Here is a 25,977-nt window from a genome sequence, read left to right as displayed (position 1 = left end):
CCTCATGTCGCATCCCTGGCATGCATGTGTGCCACTGCCTCTGGATCCTCATGTTGCATCCGTGGCCTGACTGTGTGAGTAAATCCTAGACATGTACGTGAGGGTCATCTCTCAGAGATACGGGAATGGCTGCATTGTACTGGATGGCATTAAGCCTCTCTTTGGCGGATGATGCACAGTTTTGAATACAAAACAAGACTTTCCGTTTTTAACACAGAGTCCACTTGTCAGGGAGGATATGAAATTTCCTGCCCCAGTATCTAGAGAAATTGAATAACGCCCACCTATTGTGCTGGTAAAGTCACCCAGAAAAGCTCCTGAAAAGATCAGTCCAGTGCTAGTGTGAATAAAAACCAAACATGAAATAGGCTGCTGTCTTCTTTGGTCGTGTTTTAGAGCTCAAGCGTCTGTGAGGTCATACGCTTAGCTTGCTATTTCCTTAGCTAGCTACGAGACAAAGTAAGATTCTCTACACCACTGAAGCTTGGCTACCCCCACTGAAAATGGAAAGACAGTAGAATTTCTATCACACAAAAGCGTAAGAACATTAAAAAACTGAAATAAGCTGCACATATCAGATGCAAATTTGCCATTAAGTAATTGTGAGGTTCTTTTCCTACTATGACAGCCTTTTCAGTTTGGTGATGGTTGGAAAAGACTCATGTGGTCAGGGAGAAAGAACACTCTGAAAAGTCATTGCTTCCAAAATTGAAAACAGCAAGTATCCCAACTATGTGAGAAATCGCAAACTGTGTGGCTACTTTGAGCTGATGATGGAAAAACCTCTGTGCTGTCTTAGACCACACACCTATCTTCTGGCCAGGACTCAGAGGCTGTCTCTAATGATGAGAGGCTGTAGAATTAGCTAGCATGCGTGGCCATCTTTCTTACCAAATGCATTGTCCAATCATTATATAGCCTTCTCTCGGGTATGGAGAAGCTACTGTCAGTTTTCCTAACTAATCACAATAACGCAGTCTTCTATATAGCTATTTACAATTAATCAAGGGTCCAATCAATGGGTGGGAAGTCATGCCTGGCACTGGAAACCTAGTCAACCACCTGTGGCTACAGTGATCTCAAACCCAATCGGAAAACTTACTCCTACCATTTTCTTAAATCAATTGTTTCTAATTGGATTTTAAAATCCCTCAGAAGAGTGTGGCTCATCCTCACTGAAGAAGCTTCTGCTTTTCCACAGACAAAGGTTACTAAAACAATGCCCACCTGGTCAAAATGAAGAAAGTGAAAGTGTGTGGGGAGCCCCTCTCCAATGGGTACATCTACAATGCAACCCTGAATGCGCCCAGGGGTCAGAACATTGTGGAAGAGTGAACAGAAAGATGACGACAAGAGACAGAGAATCGGGCCAGCAGCTGTGACAGTATCTTCTAGACCTGACAGAGGCACCACATCACAAGATATGCATAATGACTGTCCTGTTGGAGCCTCCAGAATGTCCCTGTGTGGTCTGAAAAACCCCATTCCTATCCCTCCCTCTTTCCAAACCCCACCTACTCAGAGAGTCTCCAAACAAAGGAAAGATGCCAAAAGGCCCAGGTCCACATTCTTGACAGCTGCGACAGCTTCCTCCCCTGAAGGAGTAACCCAGGTCCCTGCTCATGAGCTCAGCTTTTGACCTTACTTGGGCACAACCGCAGCTAGTGGTGGATGTGCCAACAAGCAATCACCCATCGCTTACAACCTATAAAGTCTCCCTGCTTTAGTTGGGGAGGGGCTCAGTTATCTAGCCTGCATCTCTGGAACTGGAAAGCTCGCCTGGGAGTTGCTTTGCTCAAACAAAACTGTTGTTATACTTTTTTCAATACAGCTTGATCTGGCTTACTATGTCAGCAGAGAAACTTATTATCAGGGGGCAGAAAACATATTAATGACCATGGCAGTTGACATGCCAATGTGAGAGGGGGATGTTGCGGGAGGTCCTCCCACTCCTCCAGCCTATAGCTGCTGAGATACCAGCCCATTGGGGCATGGTCTCTCTCTCCCTGCTCCGCTGGCGACTAGACTTGCTTCCTGGTTGTGCAGAGGGCTGTGATCTGTAAGTTTCCCCCTTTAAATAAATACCATCTTATTAATCATAATTCCCAACTGGTGTGGCATTGCTTGTGACCTACGACTCCAGGGGGACATTTCACAAGGCCCCATTTGTAGATGGAGAGCTACAGACAATCAATGGCTGTTCAGAGAAAGAAAATCATTTTTTTAACAGGAAGCATTACAACACAGTAATAATTAAAGAAGAGGCTATGAATTCTAGAGGTGGGGCAAAGGAAAAGTTGGGGGGGGGTATAAAATTATGTAAAAATAGCTCTCATATATGAAATTCTAAATTTAAAAAAGTAAGAAAAGAGAACAGTTGCTCATAGCTGCTGTGGCACACACCTTTAACCCCAGCACTGGGGAGGCAGGGCAGGCAGATCCCTAGGGTCTCCGAGTTAGAGGCCAGTCTAGTCCACAGAGTGAGTTCCAGGACAGTCATGGATACACAGAGAAACAATGTCTTGAAACAACAAAAACCAACCAACCAAACAAACGAACAATGACAAAGGACAATTGCTCAGAGGAAAAACAATTAAGCTCCTATAAAAATAATGAGAATAATTTAACACCCTTAGCTTGCCATACTCCATCCCTCTGTACAAGCAAGGCAAAGAGTTACTGCAGAACACACAGCCAACTGCAAAGCCATTCTCTCCCTGGGAGTAATGAAAAGAAAGAATGTGAGCCTGGGCTACAACAGGTATCATGATTTCCACAGGCCCTCAGTATATTTCTTGGGAAGACACGAGTCTTTTATTAGGCACTTGTACAGTAAAGCAGCATCTGAAGAGGGGAGATTGCCATGCATGAAAGACTGATGGTTATCGAGTGAATGAGCCTTGATAACCCTGGAGCCTCCTGGCCTCTACACTCTGAGCAGAGTCTCAGGATCATTTGCATTTGGATATAATTCATGCTGAGTGGGTTGGGTGGGATTTTTCAGGGTAAAGGGAAAGAGAATCAAAAAGAACACTGGAAAAGCCAAAGCAGAAAGAAGGTAGGTGGGGGGAGAGCCACCTGCGTAGGAAGTAAGACAATCCCAGAGAGGAATGGGAAGAATATACACCATTTAGGATGGAGGAAGTGCTGGGAGGAAGATGCCCCAGGTTATGCAGGGCAGCTAGGAGTTGTGAAGATAGGCTGGGGCGGTTAATCACTGAGAAACGTTGTCAGGCATCTTTGGTAAACTCAGCCAAAGCAATTTCAGTGGGGTGGCAGAGGCAGTCCCAGGTGGGTTAGAGAGGGAAATGGGAAAACAGACAAATACAGATGATGCTCAATAGATTGGGTGGCAAATGAAACATAAGACTTGTATAAAGAGGAATATAGAGTTCAAAGAGAGTTCAGAGGCTTTGTTCTTTAAGAATGGTAGATATTTGAAAATGTGTAACTATTGATGGACGTTTCAAAATAGCCATTAGTAATTTAAAGGAAAAAGAGATGGAGTGATAATCTAAAACTAAGAATGAGAGAAAGAAACAGGCTATGAGTGTTGAGAGCCTGCTGCCTTTGTTTCTGGAATAGTTCATTGTACCCATGATTCCGGCTACACACTAGGTACTCTAAATATTTGAGTCTTTCAAAGAGAAGTAAAGCCTGAGTAAGATCAATTATATAAGTGGTTTTTAATTTCATTTGGAGAGAAATGGCCCAGGAATAGGAAACATGCAATTAAGAATCAGGAAACAGAGGGGAGAACAAGCCATGTCAGGAAAACTGCTAACTGGCTGTCATGGCGGCTCAGTCATGCTGGGGTCCTACTGCAGAAAACTTCTAGCATATGAAGTTTATAGCTGTCCACTATATGGACATGGGAAGGGAAGACTCTAAGAAGATGCATTGTCTCAGAGGTTCTTGACGCCCTCAAGGCTCGGGACTGCCCCAGAATGGTCAAGAGGTCTCCTGTGAGGATCTAAATCAAGGATAGATCAGCTCCAGAACAAAATGCAAGTGTCCCGCCATGCAGCTATGGCAGGGTGAGAGCAGGCCTCCCTTACACACAGCTAGTGACAACAGCAAGCATGAGCCAGAAGGACGAGCAGTGGAGACTTTAAGATGTCCCAAAGGTTCATGGAGCACATCCCTTCGTAAGTGCAGCAGCACTCTGAATATTCCTGAGAGCATCTTAAATAGTAGCAGCAACCATTGCACCAAGCCACCGATTTAATACATGCCATGTGCCAACTACATGCCAACTGAGGAATTGTCCTTGGCACTGGGTGTTGAAAACACATGTGTTTCAGATTCTGGAAGTGTTTCAACTGCGCACGCCTAAAGATGTCTTTATTGGATTTCTTCTGAATATTGTTTCTATCTCTTTCATTTCCCTTAAAACTTCTGCGTTGTAATAGTGTCCCTAATGATGAAATTGCTATTTATTTAACATTCAAAAAGCTCTCCCATTAAAACTGAATTAACATCATTTAAAATATCACCAAATAGTTTTCTTTGAATAATTACACTCTATTAATTACTGCCATGGGGCTTTTTTTCCTATCAAAAAGAGAACAATTAGAAAAATCATAGCTACACCATAGAGGGAACTCTCTATCCCATGGTGATCTATAAAGTAGGCCTTTCAATAAAGTATCAAAACCTTGATGAACCAAGAGTAAGATACTCTACTTCTTAAAAGATAATTAATGCCCAGAACACATCTTGTCTCGTGGGATCATGAGAGACTGATTTCTTTGATGACAGCACTATGGAGATTTTATGGGAAGGTTTTATCATGCACATATGTTGAACCAGGAATTGATTCCATGAATGATCTAAAAATGAATTTGGCAAAGAGACTGAGTAATCTTTCATGTGGCAGGCTTATAAAAAATAGCCTTAAAATAGGGTGTATATACACAAAGGAGTGAGGTTGAGTTTTGTATGTGGATTAGTGTCAATTCTTGCCTCTTGTAGGGCTTTGTAGTTTTCAAGCCCTTGATCCTCACAACAACCTTCCAATTTGCACAGGGCAAGTGGTGCGATTCCACTCTGGGAAGATGAGGAAACGGGTGCTCTAAGAGTCTAGGGAACCTGTCAGCGGTCCCTGGCTGGAGGGTGGCCGATCCCTGATTACAGCGCAGGTCTTTAAAACCAGGACTCTTTCCCCCCAATTAGACTCCTAGCTCCCTGAGTCATGGCTTGCTTGAGAGCAGGTACAATGTCTTTTGCCTCTGTCACGTCCTGTTGCATTTACCATATCGTACGGGGCTCAGCAAAGATTGGCTTTGAACACTGATTAATGGTCAGTACTTCTGAGACATCTCACCTTGTAAACAGGGCTACTTTTTATTCTGTTTATACACAGAATCCTTAAACTCGAACAGCAACTGGTTGGCTTGGATTTGGTGCCATAGTCGCTCAAGAAGCACCCCGCACATTGTTCCGTCCTCACTGGAAGGGGCTTCCCTCTTGACTACATCCACAGAACAGTACTGCGGGTTGGCTATTTGGCACTAAATGAATCCATATCATACTGTCTGTTCCTATGGCGTTTTCATGGTGGTTTAGAAAGGATCCAGGAGACTGTCACCTATGAGGGAGGGTGAACTGAACAACTTGGTTAGACTCTCACCATGCTGACTTTCTCATTTCTGTAGGACAAAACCATGCCCCTTGCTCGGCACAAACTGTTGAAAGGCACATGGGAGATTCAGAGACTGTATGTAAGCCCTTCTAGGTATGCTTTTAGGGCTACTCTTATCGATTCACAATGTTCATGAGCTGAAAGTATCTCTTTCTCCTGAGCATTTAATTTGTTGTATGTGACCTTCCAGGACAGTATCAAGCTCAACTAAGAGAATGAGGAAAATGCTTTGTCCTGGGCTAAAATCCAGATACCAGAGAGTATGTACGCAATGACTTCAGTAGTCTGGAAAACTTTTCCCTCCTTCAAGCTTTCATTCTCTCTTGCATTTGGGCATGTAATTTGTACTTGTTATCAGTCTAATTCCTCTTGCAGTTTAGATACTTGAAGGAATACAAGAGAATGTGGGTACCAGTTTGTTCAGGGGGTGGATGAATCCTCACATGAAAGGAGACCTCTCATCCCATCGTGGGAAGCTAGGACAGAACATCATGAAACGTACTATGAATATAAGAAGCCTTACAAAGCAGTGTTCCTGATTGTCACAGTCCCTAGTAGCTGGGGTATGAACCATTTTGCCAGAGGAATTTTGGGATAATGGTTGCTGAACTAACTATTCTCTAGAATACCCACTATAAAAGCCATCTATAGTGGTGTAAGTGACAGGGTTTTCAACCAAATTGGCTCAGCATGCAGAAGTCAACCTGAAGTCCCCCTTCCCTATAGAGGACAGACTGGTTCGTTTATCCACGTGGAGCACAGGCCATTCAAATAGATTCTTCCCATTAAAACACGGCTTTCTCAGAAGGATTAATGCCTTTTGATTTCATCAAGAAACCCAAGACAGGAAAGACACTAACAAGTTAAAAGAAGCCACAGCTTCTTGTACATCTTCAGCTCAAGGGCGACAGGAGATCGAGCATGGGGTCTGTCCCCTCCAGCGACCTGTTGAGATGGCCACCAGCAAGGCTTTGCCAGGCCTGACATAAAAGCAGAGGCATAAACTGTGCAGTACCCCTAAATTTCAGGAGCTGTGGGGGACCCCACCACACAGAGAAGAGAAGACAAAGAATAGAACATCCAGGAAAGAGAGTTGTTGTTGGTTATGGGAAGTGTTTTCTTTAGAGATGCGACTGAGGTGAAATTTTCATGGGAAATTAATATCATGGGGAGAAGCCTCATGGACTAGTCAAATGATTCTCATTATTTAGAAGTTGACTGGGTTGTTTATTTAACTGCACCCCGAAATTATATACACACATATGGATATATGTGTATGGATATGCATACATATATATGTTATATATATATATATATATATATATATATATATATATCTTACACAGAGAAGATACAGGCTTGATCTCACCTGTCCACAGATGAAAAGCCTGACCTCTGACCCACACAGTATTGTAGTCAGTGGCTTTTAAACACTGTGAGTGCCAGAACCCACTCACTGTTTAAGTGAATGGGACTTAAGTAAAGCAATAAAAGGGAGTGAACGAAAACCTGACTTCCTCTCTTTAAGGAAGTGCTAAGAAAGCCAATGAACCTACAATCCCTTTTGACTTTTTTTTTTAATTTTGGAAATGATGCACAATCCCAGAACATTACATGCATTTGTAGGTCCAAATGTGGTATTTTTGCCTCATGTGTATATTGTACAATGCTCAAATCAGGGTACACACCCACCCTAGAAAACTCATCAAACATCCGAAATCCTCTCTTCTGCCAGGTGCCACGACCAAAGCAGTCGTCACAGGCACTCAAAGGTGCAGGATTACACAAGAATTGCTTTTACTGTCTAAGTAGAGCTTACTTCCCTTTAAGCTAACACTCTCTATCCCTCCCTTTCCTCTACTCTCCCCAGTCTCTGTCAATCAATGCTCCAGCCTCCACTGCAGTGAGATCAGCTATTAGAAATGTCTATGTGCGTGAAAACAGGCACTTCCCGTCTTTCTGTGCCTGGCTGATTTGACCTGCCGCAATGATCTCCAGTTACATCTATCTCACACCAAGTGATGCTACGTCATTCTTTTCATGGCTGAATAGGATTCCACTGGGGTTACATACTGAACAGTTTTGGAATACCACACCTATAGATAGCTCTGGTAAAACACGCTGGTGTTTTTGACTCACTGGTCTCCTTTCATTTAGATACGCACTTGGTATTTGTTGGTCACTCGGGTTTCCATGAAATCTGATATAATGCTGCCAGAAGCACCATTTGTCCTCCAGCATGCTGGAGAGGTGAAGGGATAGGCTGGGCCTTTTGGTGGGGGTTTCTTCTGCTGCTTTCTGCTGTTCTTATCATCAGAGTTCTGTTTCTGCTAGCATTACAAACAAACTTAAAATAGTAGTACTAGAAAAACTAAGTGAAAAATTTTCCTAAACTCATGAACCCTGAAGCAGTTTATGCTAAACTTGCTGTAATCTACTTGCTAGAATTTTGTAATAAATAACCTACTTCTACTAAGTTTTACCTTCAACACCAAACTCCTGAGGGAGAGTTAACTCCCTTCGGTAGAACACAGTCGTTGAGGCCAGCTTTAGACTCAGGCTGAGCTACTCTACACAGCCTTTATCAATGGTTACTCCTTGAGAGGAAGTTACAGGGCTAGCAACCTGCTCCGCAGCCTGGTTCCTGGGATGCTGACAGACATCACCTATGAGTTTGTACCCTGGAGAAGCAGCCTTGTCAGTTGGTGGGTTTTCTTCTTCTGAGGCATCTTTACTCATGGAACAGAAAGCAACCTTCACTGCCCTTGGTTTAGAAACAGATATTGGTCACCAAAACAATCTCACCTTCTCCATAAATTTTCCTGATGCGTATTTCAGTTTTCAAATTTATACTCTCACAAATGACCAGAAATCCACAAAGTTTCAGAAAATTATTTGAGGAAATTTTTCATTATTTTAAAATGCACGCTCAAAAATAATTAAAAATAACTGAAAGCATAAAATAAGGAAAATGAAGCAATCACAATGTCCAATGACAGAATTGGATGCAAACATCTGTAATTCCAACAACTCAGAAGGCTGAGGCAGGAGAATAGTGAGTTCAAGGCCAGCCTAGGCTAGAGAGTGAGACTCTGTCATCGAATAAACAATGCTAAAGAAGAAAAAAGCAAGAGGGATGCTGGGAGCTATGGGAGTTGAACTCAGATTACTTCTGAGATTTTTAGGAATTTGAAAGAAAGGTCAGCCTCGTCACCTGCATTTGATGAAGGAAAATGGAAGCTTCTCACCTCCAGCAAGGTCAAAGAACCTTGGGTAGAGAGGTCAGGGCACACAGGTCCTGTGGCTACACCCCAGCACCCCACTGTCCTCTCTACCCCCCTCACTGTGCTCTCAGCCGCCCCTGCCCGCACCCCTGGGAATCCTGCACTGATGCTCATCCAGGACAGGGTGAAGGGTTCTTCATTTAGCCAAGAGCAACATATGTTTCCCACTAATGCGGCTTTCATCGCATCACATTATAATTGTTTAGCTGCCTGTGCTCCCCGCTGGGCAGAATGTATTTTAATATATTTAAATGAATGAATAGAAACGAGTACTGAATAACACACTGGGTAATTCCTGGACAGCGTTTTTTATAAAAGCAAAGGCGCTCGACACACAGACATTTGTTATGCAGTGAGCAATTGCCAATTACCTGAAGTTGCCTTATATTGTTAGCTGCAGAAACAAGATTTCCTTGCTTGAAAAAGATAACTAGCTATGCTCCCTGAAAATAAGGACCATGTCTTATCGCCTCGGTTAAGTTCAGCCCAGTAAACACTTATTGAGTACCAGTCACTATGCGAAGTGCAGGGGAAACAAGGATGAATAAGATGTAGTCAGAGTCCTCATAGTTTACAGACCTGACTTGGAGATACAATAGAAACAGGTAAGAAGGCACCCGTGGAGCTCAATCCAATCCAGGTGGAGGATACCAGGGAGGCTAAAGGAAGTGCTGCTTACTGCTGAATCTTAACTAAATCTTAACAACTCAGTTTGTCTCCCTAAGGGGCATCCCAAACAGAAAGAACACACAGGAAAGACATGGGTGGCCAGAAGCGTCATGGTATGTGCGTGGAGACTCGAGGGTCCACGTTCATTGAAGGGTTAATTTGAGCAAGGGAGGTCTGTGGATAGCAAAGGTAAGGAGTTCTGTGAGGCTGACTCATTGCAGGGCCCCAACAGTGGAGGCTCTTGCAGACAATGCCAAGGAATTGGATTTTACCCTGCAGGTGATTAACAACCACTGAGGCTGGGGACATTGATTTTTATTTTAAATAAAGGACTTTGGAAGGAGTTTGTGAAGGCGTTAGAGGTTTGGCGTGCTGATCTGAGAGCAAAGAAACCAGTTAGTAAACTATAGCAACATTTCAGAAACACATGATAAGGATTTATAAATGGTTTTAAATAGCCAAGTAATTACAATGTGCCCCCTTCTCCTCATAAATCATCCTACAGCAGCAAACCAAACAAGAAAGAGCAATGCAAACTCCACACTTAATGAAAATTTAACCATGAAATACAATCTGTGTAAGAAAGAAGCTACATATACTGTGTTCCAGAAGGTTCTGCCTTATGAGAAAAACTGCTTAGAGGAAAAAAAAAATTGTTGAGTCACACAGAAGCGAGAATGAAGTAAGACTCATGCTAAACAAAAACAGGACCCTGATCTTTCACAGAATCAACCTCCTAGACTTTTTGCCTTTTGTGACCCAAGAGACTCAGGTCATTAAAAAAATAAGCAATAATTAAAAATATAAAGATACAGGGCTGGAGAGATGGATCAGTAATTAACAGCACTGGTTGGTCTTCTAGAGGACCAGGGTTTGATTCCCAGCAACCCACAGCCATGGTGGTTTACAGTCACCTTTATTTCTAGTTCTAGGGTACCCTAAACATTTTTTTCTGCCCTCCATGGGCATCGGGATCACAAGTGGTTACACAGATATACATGCAGACAAAAATGCCTGCACATACAAAATTTTAAGTATTAAAGAGAATATGAAAAAATGGTATAAGAATGATGAACTGATTCAATAAAAGCAAAAAGAGAAATAGACAGAAAAGAAATATCAGGAATATTAAAAAGTGATTATTCCAGGAAGCAAACCAATTGTAGCCACATTTCTGTAATTAAAAAAACAGCTGTATGACAGTTGAAAAAAATAGCCCAGCAGTTGAGAGCGCCGATTGCCCTTCCCGAGCAGCTTGGTTTGATTCTGAGAACATACATGGTATTTCACAGCCTCCTGTAACTCCAGTTCCAGGAGATCCAAGACCCTCTGCAGGCACCAGGCAGCCACACAGACAGTACATATCCATAGATGCAAGTAAAACACTACATATCTGATATCTGACATTGTTTTCTGACCTCCAAATCCATACACACACATCTGTATTTTCATAAACATATTGTACATGAGCACACACACAGAGTAACCTGTACATTTAGACCATGTCAGTGGAGAAGAGTTTTAAACAGAAGTTGAAGAGGCAAGGGACACACAACAAGGAGGGGAAGGGGGGTAAGGGGGGTTGTTTGTTATTGAAATCATTGGCAGAGGACGAGACAGAGGAGGCAGAGAAGTTAAAATATAATCTGGTCAAATTAAGAAAAGAAGTTAAACCAGGAAAATTAGACAGAACGGCCCTCTAAATTACTAAATACTGATTCATGCACAGTACAAAACTGTTTTATCTCATTTTGGTGAAATTTTGGGCAGGATGAAATGCTGTCTTCATTCTGATGATCTAGTCTCACACATTCTGGGTCCTACAGAAAGAGCACCCAAACCATGAAAGTGAAGTGAAATATGTCTTTCAAGATTTCATAAAGGAGCTCTTAAGATAATAAAAATGAAGAAATTGAATCATTAGAATGAAAGAGACACATTTCCGGGGGTGAAAGAGTATGGTGACCACAAGGCATACACAAACATGTAACTGGTCAAAAAATATGATGAAAAATTCCAGGGGGAGGGGCTAGCAAAAATAAACAAAGTGGCACTCCTCGCCCTAAATGAGAGCCAGGAAAAACAAAACAAGACATCTCAAAGAAGGGAACCACAGATTGCCCTGACCCAGCAATAGTCAGGTGCTCAGCAAGCCAAGTTCACAGGGAAAGAGCTCAGCGCATGCTTTGTAGACCTCGAGAAAGCAAGAATTATTTGTTTGCAAAACCTCCATCAAAGGACAAAACAGATAACTGAGAGCTAAATGAGGGAGCTTTTCTCAAAGCCTGATGAGGACAGGTAAATAAATCCACCTATAAAGCCAAGATAACAACCAATGCGGGGGGGGGGGGGCACCGTTGATTGTGCATGTGTTAAGTGACTCAGATGGCAGCTATCCTTTGGAAAGGGAACATGGCAGGAAGTCACTACACAGCCCATTTCACACCTTATCCACAGTGTGTCACAAAATATTTAAGTCTAGCAAAGTCACATGCTAAGGCAGTAAGGCAAACACTAGAAAATTCAGTGACCAACTTGAAGTGAGTGGTGGAAGAACTAATGAGAAGAGGGAAAACAGAAATGCAAGTAGCATACTGGCTTTGTCATCACTCACAAGAAGAAACCAAAAGAGGTTGCCCAAAAACAGAACTTTGGGTATTCTGTACACAGTTATATCCCTTAACTATGCAGTTAAAATTTAAATTAAAATATTCAGCTCTATGAAAAGAACAGACGGGAAATTAAGGAAGGCAAACCATAATAACGAGAGTCTTTAGCCGCCATAACTACCCCCTGAGCACCCACTGGCAGAAGCAAGGCTTACGTGCCACTTCTAAAGAGGCCAGTGGCACAACTCCCGCGGTGGGGGAGGGCTGACTAAGTTCCAGTGGGGAAGCCCTTGACACATGGTCTGCTCTGCGTGGAGCTTGAGTGCAGGCTGGCGGCACTCCTCTCTAACTTCAGTTTTCAATAGTTGATGGAGTCAAGGAGTAGTGCTTAACCTATGTTTATTTGGTGACTGAAGAAATTCAGTGTTGCCATTTGCCTTGTGAGCAAAAATTATTCAAGCAACAGAGCACTCCGCCACCTTTGTGCCATTATCTTTCAACTCTTAGCTGTGGTCTTATTGGCTGGCTCCTTCTCATCTTCCTGGATGTAAATATTGGTGTGCTCTGGGGACCAACGTTTGGATCTTTTCTCTTTCCGGTCTTTTCTTACTCCTTTGAAACAGTCGATTTCTTGCAGGAAAAGACTTGAGAGTTGGACATTCTAAAAAGTATTAAAGCCCAGGTAGGGGAAGGGACAACTTGGTGAGCTTTAGACTTTTCCAGAAAGCGAAATCCGGGGATGTCTAATTCATTGGAGGATTTCACTTCCAAGTTAGACAAGCCGCTTTAGACAGAAATAGAACATGACTTTGATAAATTACTGAAAGTCAAAGCCCATTAGACATTTGACTTTTAATAACCTCCAACCCCAGCCTAACCTTCTCAAGACAGCTCTGTTACCGTGAAGTGGCAATCTGACTGAAGAATTCCCTGGGTAAGTAAAGTCCCCAGGGTAGAACACTGACCCGGAAAACCTACAAAGTGCAGTCTGGAGTCTCCCTAGTGCCCAGCACCACAGAGTAAAGGACAGTGTCCCTGCTCCTCATCTTCATATCCTCAGGAAAGCCATTGTTGTGTCCTAGCAGGCAGCCACTCTCTCTCCGTCTCCCTTCCTACCACCAGCAGCACTAAGAACGCTCACCTGGATGAAGATATATTCATCCTGGACGACCAGGGAACTAATGTCGATGGAGCGAGCAAAGGGGCCGCTTCGAATTGTCTCAGCACACTCCTGGATCCGGCAGGTGAGGTAGTGGGCATCTGAAAGAGAAAGGCAGGGTGGCACTTAGCAGCAGGGTAAATGACTAGCCGAGGCCCTAGACACACACAAAGATAGACATTATGGGGAAGTACAGACAAGTGATTTCTAAAACAATAGTAAGTTCTTACTCTTTTATACAAAATATTTGAAGTCACTACTCCCCAGATGGGGGTAATACCTAGGTTAGTTAAGAGGCTGGGGAAAGAGTTAATCTCATTTACTACGGGTAAAAGAATAAATTCACTTAGTTTTTTGAAGATATTATCAGGAATTGACATGCACATGTTTTTTACACCACTAATTTTAATTCAAGGAACGTTTCTACAGAAAGTCTCGGATATTTTCACAAAGAGGAGTGGTGGGAATATTCACTGTGACGTTATCATCTACAGCAATGAAGAATTGAAAATAGGCCAAATGTCCACGAATTCAGGAAAATTTGAATGAGCTAAGATATAACACACGACAGAGTGTCATGCTGCAATTGAAAGATTTGGTAGTTACATATGTGCCAACAGATTTTTTCTTCATGTGCATTGCTTTCCAAACTTTTGAAAATGCAAATCCTGTCATACACAAGTAAAACCTAGTTTATGACTTAAAATATGTCTTTGGGTACATAGCTTTGTGCTACAGTTACAGAGGAGTGATTTCAAGGCCTCACATGAACATTAGATATGGTTACTTTGGGAATGGGATGAACTTAAAATATTATGTTATATATGTATTGCCTTTGATTTTTGTATAATATACATCTTTATTATGTTTGCAACAAGAATACATTCACTAACTACTTACCTGAAATTTGTATAATTATTTGTAAAAGTAAATCTGCATATATAACAATTTCTGACTCTTAAGAGCATCTACACATGACTATAGAACCATCCAGGAAAACAATGTTTTCAATTTCTTTCTCCTTCAAAAAAATCTACAAGAGCGACTCTGTGAAGACATCAACCTGTAAATAGCCTTAAACATGGTTATTGTTCATTTTATGGAATTTTAAAGTAAAATTAAAATTAAAATAAAAATAAGAAGTAGATTTCTTTAAAACTAAAAGTAGAGAAGCTTTTTTATTTATATTTAATTTCCCTTTAACGTTAAAATAACAAAGAAAGTTTGTTCTGGGGGAGTTAGATCATCAACAATCTATAAGTATAGCTCTGACATGACAGTTCGGGCCTATAATCTCAGATAGTCAGGAGGCTGAGGCAAGCAGATCACAAGTTCAAGGCTGGTGCAGGTCTTAATGAGACCCTTTCTCAAAATACTTGGCTCTAGTTCATTATAGGCAAGCTGGTGTTGAGACCTTCTGGATTTCTAAGGAAAGCTGCCTGTTTATTTTTAATGCAAAATATTCTGATTTTTAGTTTTTGACAGGTAATCTAAATTTCAAATGTAGTACAGAACAACTTTGTGTAGCTAAACAAACGAGACTACAGTCCAAATGCGGCCCAAGAGTAAGTTCCTTCCCACTTGGGCTCCTCTGCATATCCCAGGCCACCTCATGAGGGAGACAGGCGTTTTTGTAAGCCCAAGACCCTGACCCTGGAGGAAGATCAGGCTTCCAGTACTTTGGAGTGTGCATTGAGTGTCTCCTCTCCTTTGCTGTTGTTTGTACATGAAGCCAAGAGTGGCCTGGTGTCCCACTTCCTGCTGAGCAGAGAGGAGAAGACCAGGTTCCCAGGCTGTGCTTTGGAGCACAGGGTCTGCCCACCAGGGATCTGCTTGCACACATACCAGCTCATTAATTTGTTCCTTAAATAAAGCACCAAAATACAGCAAAAGGTGGCAGTAGACACATGTAAAGAAATCACAACTGCCGACATGACAACCTGTGTCCTTGTCAACCGTGTCTCAGAAAGCTCTTCACATGGGTAATGAAAGGTTCACGTGGGAGGGACACTAGCTTCTACTCATGGAGAGGCTCATTCCTCCCTGTCTATTTACTATGCTCTTTGCATCTGAACACCCTGAAAGAAGAATCAAGTCTTTTCAAGGCCACCCTAAACAAAATCAACACCTACCCAAACCTTGGCCTGTGACAAGCGGGAGACAGTGCCAAACGCATCCTCCTTCTTGGCTCTGGCTCCGCTTGCCACTGTGCTGCATGGAATGACAGGTTCAATTTAGCAGGACACAAGCACAAAAATGAGTTGCTGAAATCCACTTAACATTCAGAGACCTTGCCATCTTTAGCCAGACTCGTGTACTGGAAGTCTCAATGCCTTGATTTTCCAAAACCCAAAGACACAATAATGAGCGCCATTGTGCCCACCGCCTGATGAGAATTCAGTGGGAGAGAATGGGGAATTATCACGCAGTCCTGGCTACCAAGCAGAAATGATGGAGGGTTACAGAAAGAGTTTTGGGTGTCAAGGATGAGTAAGAAATGCTGTTTGTCTCGGGTTCTGTAGATCTCAAGTTGGAAGTATAATGATAGTCTCACTAAATAAGGATAAATATGACTATATGTAAAAGTTCTACGCTCAAATCCAAAAGGACACTTACCATACACATTGAAAATCTCAAACAAGCTTCTGATAACCTGGCCCTATCAGCTTGTTTGTCTATAATAGCACCAGGTACTAGACATAAGTAGAGACTTAGATTAATGGATCACCATGTAACACTTGAGGGCACGGCCAGTCCTGGACTTGCTGTGTGGTAATTTCCCCTGGATGATTAAAAGCGCATTTCATCTGGGAGCAGTCAACAATATAAGATTGTTAGCAGGATTCACTATATTATGCATTAAAATGCTTAGCATATTGTTGAGTACAATTTTTAAAATTGATAAATGCCAGTTATATTTGACTGCAAAGAAAATGAAAAGGAGCTTTGGTTATATGCATTCCTCATATACTACAGTAATAGCAAAGACGTCTCTGTCTCACTATCAGGGATGAAACGTGTGTGTTAATGGTAAACTCATATCCTGAGTTTATATTGACATGGACAATGGAGATCCTTTAAGTGCTAGGGAGATGCACAAGAGAAAAATACATGCCTTTCATGGAGAAAAACGAGAAAAAGAGAGGGGCGTGGTTTTGAGCTCAGCCTGTGGGTGGGAAAGTAATGCTATGTGAAGAAGGAATCCTGGAAAACTGAAAAACTTGAGTTGGACTTCAGTGTAGGCAGTGCTTCTCACCCATTCTGTCAATCATGCGTGATGGATGACTGACTGGATCACACCATTATTATTGAGACTAAGTTTTCTGTTCTTTACTTGAAACACTCCCAAGTGAAAAACAGCAACAACACACACACCTCATTTATATACCCCAATGAGAAAACCAGGTAGATTTTCCCAACGGTGAATGCTTTTGACTAACATACTTCTAAATGTAAAAACATCTTTGTTGTGCACCCTAAGAGCTGGTGTGGTGACTGTTCCATTAACTAAAGGTCACAGTCAAACAGTGTGTCCTCTGTAATATGAGCAATATGAAGTATATGTACAATGTACAGTATATGTACAATAGAAGGATCTGCTCGGTACCTGTGGAATATCTGGTCCCATCTCCAAGTATCTGTATGTACTATAGCAGGATGTTTAGGGAAGGCCTCTCCTATGCCAGGCTGGGCCAGTCTCCAAGCATCCTCACCTACAGCATAAGAGCTTCTTGTGGTGTGATGGGCTGCCTTAGATGGATTCACTCATTTCTTTTGTACCCGACCAAGGTACACAGGGAAGCTGCAGGTGTCAGCCACTCGCTGCTATTCTGGGAAACAGAAAACATGAGTTCCTCTCCTCCAGGATTTCCAGGCCAATGGCAGAGACAGCATATTCACAAATGAATGCGCCCTGGATTTGTGCACAAGCATCCAGGAATTTGGGCAGAGAGGTAGTCTAACACCCTCAGAGCCTTGTTTCTTTCTGAGGGGGCTGCATTCCTGCCAGGAGCTGTGTAAGGCTCAGGGACACTGCTTTTATCTTTCCATATTCAGCAAGGTGAGCTTCTCCTCTATACGGAGAAATGCCACAGTAAAGTCTAGTGTGGGCTTTTCCGGGCTCTTCCAAAAGAGTTACCTCCTTAGAGCAGCCTACGGCTGTGAGCATCTTTTCCTTTCTTTGGCTGACTTTCTAAAACTGCACTAAGCAGTACTTAAACAGAATTGAATTCTATTAAAAGCCTATACATTTTCGTTATGCTGAACTATATAGTGGCTTGTGATTACACTTTGCCTTTGAGATTACTAAATATTCAAACTTCCTAAACATCAAGCCTCTTGCCACCTCAGAGAAAAGAACTTTCCATGATTCGCTCAACTTCCATCCCTCTGGGTAATATACATATTGTCAGAAGTTGAAAAAGTGGATTAAAATTTTGAACAAAAAGCAAATTCAGCTCTTCAGGTCTTTTCATGAAAAATACCCAAGAGCTGTTTATTTTAAATAACAATATTACTCTCAAATGCAAACACATAAAAATAAGCAGATTCAAGGGGACTCTGGAAACTCCTTTAGTTTCTCTAATCCTATTTGTCCTTGACTGGAAAGTGGAGCTAACCTACTTATAGGAAGTGCAAATCAAAGGACGTGACATTGATGGAAAGGCCTAATTTAGCATAAGAGGCACAGTGGATACTAAAACTAAACAAAAGCAGGGAGTTTCCACCCCTTCTGGTGGGCTGAAGACTTTCAAGCTTTAGTGAAACTTCTAATACAGGAAAATTCCAGCCATTTCTGCCTTTGCATGGCACAGGGAACAAGCTGATCAAGTTATAGACATTCAAACATCATGGCAAGTTTGAGTGACTTCATTGAGAACTCTTTCTAATTCTCATGGAATAGTCTATCTCTGAATATAACGGTTGTATGATGCTGGAGGTGGTGCTAATAATGTTGGTGGTGCTGATGATAGTTGTCATGGTGATGAGGAAGGAGGAGGTGATGATGCTGCTGATGATAGTCATGCTGATGGTCTTGGTGATGAGGATTGAGGAGGTGATGCTGGTAGTGATCATGGTGATAACAATGATAAGAACAGTATTTTAGAGTGTTCATTCTTAGTTGGACAATATTTTAGGATTGTGTACATTCACTTTTTTAAATCTTGCAGTAATATGGAATAATACAGCAAGGAACTGTAACCCTCAATACATCATTATCACCACCTCAGGTTTTTAATGTCTTCACTAAGTTGCCAGCTGATTGAGAAATTTCCCTACGTTCCACAGATGAGATGTTAGGCGAATGAAAAGCTGGGGTCTGAACTCAAGTAACTGATAAAAATCTGTGATCCTACCTACTTTGTATTTGGAACACAGAAGAAAAAAATGAGGACCTAAATTCCAGTTTAGACCCGGGCATGTTATTATATGTTGACAACTTAGAAAACGATACTAAAAAAACAACTCTGAAAAACATCTTAAAATAATTCTGAAGTATTTTTAATCAAGGAAAACTGTGTACCCCAAATATAAAGTAGAGTTTCATCGTACCCACTGTAATTGAAGCAAATGCCTTTGGTCTGCAGATGCAGTGACTGAGCTGCCTCTTCCCTTCATCTTGGCCTCTGAGTTTCTGGAGAGTAGTGGAGCTCTAAGCTGAGATATTTTAAGACTCAGTGATCTATAATTCCTGCCTCTATTCCCCTCCACCATGTCTCTTTCCAAGTACAGTAAAAGACTTCCTTTCCTCACTGTACCTGGCTGCCATACAAATGAAACTACCTATACACTTTGAGGTCTTTTAGATAGGCCCATTGGAGGGCTAGCCCAACTTCACCATTCGATGTCCCCACTTAGCTGGAAGAAGCCAGCTAAGCCATGACCCAATTCTACCCCATCAACTAGGATTACCCCTTCAGAAGGGAGAATCTTAGAGTAGCATAAAGTTCCATTAAGGGAAAGTTCCTTCTGCTTAAGAGAATGGAATCTCTGGCCCGGGTGAGACTAACAATCCAGTTGGTCCAGGTCAATCACCTGGCCAAAGAACCAAACCTAGGTAGGCAGGCTCACAGGAAGCCATGCTAAAGGTATGAGCTGAATCACTTTGAGTTTAATAGGAGACTGTACTTTTGCCTCCCAGAACCCCAGCTCACGAGGGCAGTCACTGTGAGCCACTGCGAGGCCCAGCCAGGTCTGCCCACCCTCCTGAAGCCTGAGGTGGAAAGACACAACTTTCCCTTTCTCTGTCTCTTTTTATTTAGATGTTACCCAGAATCTAGGTATGTGTTTCTGATATTTTGGGCTTCTTTACTTTTTCTCCAAAGTCCCCCTCCCCACCATGTTGCTCCCTGAAGTCGACACTGGCTTAAACAGTACGGCATCCTTCCTCTGTACTTCTGTCCTCCACCTCCAGGCAGTCGCTGAGACTGATAGCTCGCCTGCCCTGGGAGTTTTACTTTTCAACTCTAAAATTGTCCTTGAGCTTAAAAATAAAACAGTATTGGGCTTTAGAACGGCTTACAAGTTACTGAATAATGAGGCTTAACAATTTCATGGGGACAAGAGATGGTGGTACGAGCTGTACAAGTTCGGATTCTAGAAATTCTGGGAATGTGAAGACAGTTAAAAATGTCTGACAGTGTCCCGTATCCTTGCCACCGTGTCCTCACAGAACCCCTTTCTAGCTTGTGCTTGGCAGTTATCAGTGAGGAAGAGCCCAATATGACATGAAGCCACCCTTGGCATTGTTGGGTTTGTTGTCTGCAGAACTGAAATCTGCCTAGCAGCCAATTATGCTCCACAAGAAGTCCATTGTTAACAAATTGATTAAAGCGACATAAAGCAATAGAGGAGGTATCACAGTAAGGACAAAAACTCTGTCCAGGGTCAACTAATTTCTAAACGAGGCAGAAAGCACATTCAGTTTCCCTTAATGTAATGCATTCTGGATGGTGCAGCGGGTCCTAGCAGGGCGTGCTCACAAGTTCTGGTCCTTTCATGGGTTCTGCAACTTCCTCTGCTATCGGTCAACCCAGAACGTGCTGAGCTGAACAGGAAATGGGCAATATTGTGTTTCAGAGGACACCACAGGGGAATGAGGATTCTTTTTCCCTGTTCTCACAGCTAAAACCGCAGTAGAATCCTGGATCCAACTCACAGGCAAGCACTTGTCCTGTTGGGTTTCGATTAGATGTTCGCAACTGTTTCCAGCCTAGAAGACCTTGTGTACTAGGATAAAATATATTTTCATCTAAGATGGCTTTATTTTTCCTTTGAAAATACAGCACTACATGTATGGCAAATTCTGGGAAGTTAAATATAGGTTTTATAAAGGCTTTTTCAGATTTATTAGATAGATAGATAGATAGATAGATAGATAGATAGATAGATAGATAGATAGATAGATAGATATCATATATGTTGGATACCCATGAAAGCCAGAAGAGGGCATTTGATCCCTGGAACTGTTATTACATATATATTAGCTGTCATATGGGTGTTGGGATTCAAACTCTGGTCCTCTGGAAGAGCAGTCAGTACTCATAACTACTCAACCATCTCTCTAGCCTCAAATAATGCAATTTTTGTAACAATTGGCTCGACACAAATTCTGTGTGAGATGTATGCAGCCACACATGCTACAATTGAGGTTGCTGTTTTCTGTGTCAATCTTTTTCAGGTCCTGTGACTGTAACTATCCGTCCTGTGGTTTCATGAGTACACCAGTGATGTCCTGTACTAAAGACAACATTTCACAACACTGGTTGTATCCTTCAGTTCCTAAATTCTTTTTGCCTCCTCTTCCACAATAGGGCTGGGAGTTCACACTCCACTCCATATTAAAGAGTCACTGGCAGCTTATAGACGCTCGGCCAAGGGAATCATTCTCTTTGGGGGTGTGGTCACTTGTAGATCACGCATATTCCAGTGGATAGCTCCATGACCATGTATATATGAGTAGCATTAAATTGACTTAGTGAGTTATAAAATAAAATAAAAAGGCATGAAGTTGGAAGGGGGTATGTCAGGAGAGATCTAGGGGGAGCTCAAGAGGGAACTGGGAAATAGATATGATACCTCATTGTATACATATATGAAATTCTCAGCAAATAAATTAAGAAAAAAACCCCAAAGGTTAAATTCTTGTATTCTTGAGGTTCCATTGTCATAATAGAACCACTTGTTTGCACAGATACTGTAAGACTTTAACCAGTGTATTTCACAGTCAAGAACAAAGCCTGGCACATAGTAGGTCATCTTTAAATCTCTGTCCAATAGATGAACATCATTTTCGCAAATAACTGCTCAGTTACTTTTTCTAGAAATCCTGTCCTTATTAAGGGTTCATTTGTTAAAGCAAGTGGTCCCTGAGAGCCGCTGTGTGAGTATAAAATGCCCTAATGAGCTATGGAGGCCAGCCTTCAAAGATGATAAGGAAATTCTAACAGGAGAAGCACAATGCATCACATTAAATCACACCCCCCCCCGAAAGTTCATTCCTAGGGGTTCATTTCAATAAAAGTCTCCCTTTGGACCAGAAGTCAATTCCTCTACTCTGGGAAATGGGAATGGGTATGGCAGTAATGGAGCTTGAGGCTTTTCATCTTCCCGAGTCATTAACATACAAATCATGTTGGAGAGCCCTCATACAGGTCTCTGGCACAGTGGGACCAACACAGCACTCACATCCGTCGGTGCTCTTCACTTCCATGTGCACCAGGTCTGCCTCCTTATCCAGTCCGGACACCGACCTGGGGAAGAAAGGGAGAAACAGGATGAGTGAAGCCATGGGAAGTCCCAGAAGTGTGAATGGTTTTAGAGACTGTCACCTGCAGTGGTCACAACACATGTAGACATCAATCTTAGAGCGGTGTAGTTGAATCAATGCCTCTTGAAAAAGAGTCTAAGTCTGAATCTCTGTCCTTGACCCGTCTACCACTTTGTACCTTCTAAGAGATTTTTTTTCTTGATTCTCCCTTCATCATCATCTTCTCAATCATAACATTTTCCCCCTTGTCCTAGGAATTGAAGGTAGAGCCCTGTGCTTGCTCATGACAGGCAGGCAACCCATGACACTCCTGAATAGCCACATTCTTGCTAGACCTGTGTATTACACATAAAACCCCATTTTCCTGCCCTGTTCTGTTTGCCTCAAGGCCTGCCCACCCCCTACCATCTGATTCTGCCTGCCCTTCTTTCTTCTTTTTTTTGCAAACAAAAGTGGTTTTGGGTTTTGGGGGGTTTTTTGTTTGTTTGTTTGTTTGTTTGTTTTTTGGCTCAAAAGATATGATGACCAGGATGTAGTGGCATTTTATTTGTATTTTAATACATAAAACTTGCCTGAAGATCAGAGAGTAAAACAGTCCCACTGCTCAGCCTTACAGACCAGGAGTGGGGACACACACCTTTAATCCCAGTAGCCACACTAGTTGCCATAGAAACTGGGTAGTACTTGCCTTTAATCCCAGTGATGCACACCTTTAATCCCAGGCCCAGAAAAGATTATAAAATGGCAGGAGACAGCTTACAGTCTCAGTCTCATTCTGAGATTCCTGGAGGCAGAATCGCCATTTTTGGACTGAGGTTCAGGTAAGGGTCAGCTCACTGCTTTGCTTTTCTGGTCTTTAGGCTGAATCCTAATATCAATCTGAGTTTTTATTAATCATGCTTCACCAGCATAAAAAATTATTCTGGTTAGTAGGTTGAGAGAAATCTCTCTTGCCAGTAGCTAGAAGCATGTCAGTTAAGAGTCTGTATTGCTGGACATTTGGGATATTTGGTCACACTTTGAAAGCCTCAGACTGCATTAATAAAGTCAACCTTGTGTCCGGGGGCGGAGCCATCAACTAGTTGACAGGGATTAGCCATAGAGAGTATGAAGGAGGCAGAAAGATGAATAGAGAGATGCACAGAAAGGAGTGGGGAGGGACTTAGAAATTCCACAGTCTTTTTAGGCTTAGGACGCATGGAGAGATGCTCTCTTTCTGGATCTCCGGCCAAAAAGGAAGGCCAGCTGGTTGCTTCTCAGCCCCTCTGAGCTAGCAGATTTTCATCCCAACATCTGACTCCCGAGTCTTTACTACTAAATAGAATGATAGAGACTTAGTTAAGAACTACATTCGGTGCCAGTGGTAGGGCCAGTGCTGAAGGGACTGAAGTCCCACCAGGCTTGACATATCAGGGGACTGAAGACAGTAGTTAAAATATCTTTAGAATCAGGTGCAGCAGCTGTGCTGGAGATGAAACAAGTCTGTATGGACGCTCTTTACAGACCCTTCTCAGGGGATACCTGGGCAACCGCCTCCTGCCTTAGATGTCCAGGCCAGTAGGAGACACAGAAACCAAGCTGCAAGGATCAAGACACACTGAAACACGCATGCACAGAGGAGCACAGAAGCATGTCTCCAGTATGTTCTAACTCACAGGATCTGCAGGACATGACCATCACAGGTGACATTTCTAGGAAGAGCTCCACTGCTGGTCTTATCAATGGCTCTATTCGGTGATAGCTGGCGAGCTCCCAGTTCAAACATCTCAAGAGTTCTCATTTTTTTCAGGCTTAGCAAGTAAGAAAAGTGAGCTAGGAAGCGATTGTTGGCTAATAGACAGATTTTCTAGCTGATATTGAGATAGTAAGAGAAGCAGAAAACACGACAGACAGACAGACCTAAAACTCAAAAGTTCATCTTGACATCACTAAACCCCAGGCTTCCCAACAGCCCTGGGAGTCACTGAATTCCAGCTTCATTAGCTGTCTGACATCCACAACGAGGGCTGCGATGGTGACAAAAAGATGCGGGGACTTTGATGACCCACAGTCTTGGTTTGCAAATGACATAAATTAGAGAAAATTAAATTATTTTTGTTGATTTAAATACAACAATCATGTCTTAGAAGGCCAAACTCCAGTTTTCTGAAACATTTACTGCTGTGAAATATTTCTTTTTCCCCCAAAGCTAAACAACGTAACGGGCTGCTCCCCCACTGACAGATGCTATACTCCTTTATTGTTGTGATTGTTGTTTTAGTTACCTCATTGGATCCTAACAGTATGTCTCGAATGTAAGTACCCGCAGACATCGTGTCTCATTATTTGACTGGAGGGGAAACTGAGGCATGGAGAACTTCCTCATCTCAGATCACGTAAGGAACAGGTCAGAAGTTGAAAGATGGCCTTACTTCTGTAAGGGCCATTCCAATGGGCTATTTACCTCTTCCCTAGCTAGTCCTGTGCCCCTTCTCCTGACAAGTCCCCACTCCTTCCCAATCTACCTGGCCAAAACTCACAGCAGCCCTTCCTTTTCTGCTTAAGGAACAGGTCTCTCTCTGTTCTAGCAGCATTCAGGCCCCAGTGGTTCAACAAACTGGCCACTCACGAGCACTCCAGTAGAGTTCAGAAACTCACATGAGGCTTCCTGCCTAGATCGGTGAAGTCAAAATCAATGAGAGTAGATCTACAAAATCAGAGTTCATTTGTTTTGTTTTTTTAAAGCACCCAGAGGATTTCCCCAGGTAACCATTCTGGAACACCCTAGAGCCCTAAATAAGGTTCTTTGGAACAACCTTAGTTATGATCCCCAGGTCCAAATCCAGTACAAACTTCCAGGGCCTGCTTTGGCTGTACATCAGCATTAGTCTCGGGGGGCTCAGCTTGACACAGTCGACATCTATTCGTAAGCAGTTCTGCAGGAGTGGGGTCTGCACTGTGCTTTGCAGACTGTTTACAGCATTTCTAGCCTCTACTAGACACAGCAGCATCTTTGCAGTTGTGACAACCAAGAAATGATTCTAGATTACGTGAACATCTCCTGGTGGGAGATAAACTCACTCCTAGTGGAAAGTCCCTGCCTTCGCTAAACACACTTCATTGCTGCTTGGACTCTGTGGCACCCCTGCTCACAAGGCAGCAAAACTAGCCTCTCAGATCTGCATTTCCTCACCTGGTGCAAACAGTAGTGCTTCAGCAAAGCCTTGTAAACTACTGTGATTTTGGAGCACGGCATCTCACCAGGAAATTAGCTTATACCAAACAGACACCATCAGGCCCCTATCCTTAGAGCTCCAAGCCCCACTCTGGAAACTCAATGTAAACTATATTCCAACAACAACAACCAAAAACCCAACAAAGTAAACATATCCAATGAGGTCTGTTGGGGGCTGAGGGAGGGTGGCTGAGCAAGGGATGCTTGTGTGGCAATGTGTAGGGACGTGCACGATAACAATGACAAATGCTAATGAGTGCAGAGAACATTCAGTATCGGGCTTTGCGTTTGGTATTCATAAGCATTATCTTAATTAATCGTTGCAATGAGTTTTTAAAGAAAGTATCATTCATCTAATTTTCCTCTGAGGCAAAGAGGATAATAAGAGAGATTAAGTGATGTGCCTGGAGTCACATGGTGATGACAATTCACAGATGCGGAGAGCACGTGTGTCGTGGGCACTATCTTACGCAGAAACACTGGTCTCATTTAACCCTTGTACCAACTCTAGGAGTTGGGAATCGATCTTCTCTGTTTAAAGATGGCACAATCAGGCATTGAGAACTTAAGCAACTTTCCTCCAGCCATCTTGGAAGCAGCAAGTATGGGGCTCAGGCCAGGCAGGTGG

At 42.6% G+C, this 25,977-nt stretch overlaps 1 protein-coding gene across 1 annotated transcript in view; it reads right to left on the bottom strand.

Annotated features, from left to right (window-relative positions):
* The window catches only part of Sorcs3 (sortilin related VPS10 domain containing receptor 3), a 624,914-nt gene that overhangs the window by 140,396 nt on the left and 458,541 nt on the right, over window positions 1-25,977 (bottom strand). The window contains exons 6-7 of the mRNA XM_005352452.2: window positions 22,054-22,118; window positions 13,348-13,466 (exon numbers count right to left, since the gene is read on the bottom strand). Coding sequence (XP_005352509.1) covers window positions 13,348-13,466; window positions 22,054-22,118 — 184 coding nt within the window. The remainder of the gene's footprint in view (window positions 1-13,347; window positions 13,467-22,053; window positions 22,119-25,977) is intronic.

The sequence above is a fragment of the Microtus ochrogaster genome, chromosome 8 (genome assembly GCF_000317375.1).
Source record: "Microtus ochrogaster isolate Prairie Vole_2 chromosome 8, MicOch1.0, whole genome shotgun sequence".
Classification (NCBI taxonomy): Eukaryota; Metazoa; Chordata; class Mammalia; order Rodentia; family Cricetidae; genus Microtus; species Microtus ochrogaster.
This window is presented reverse-complemented; position numbering and strand designations above follow the sequence as displayed.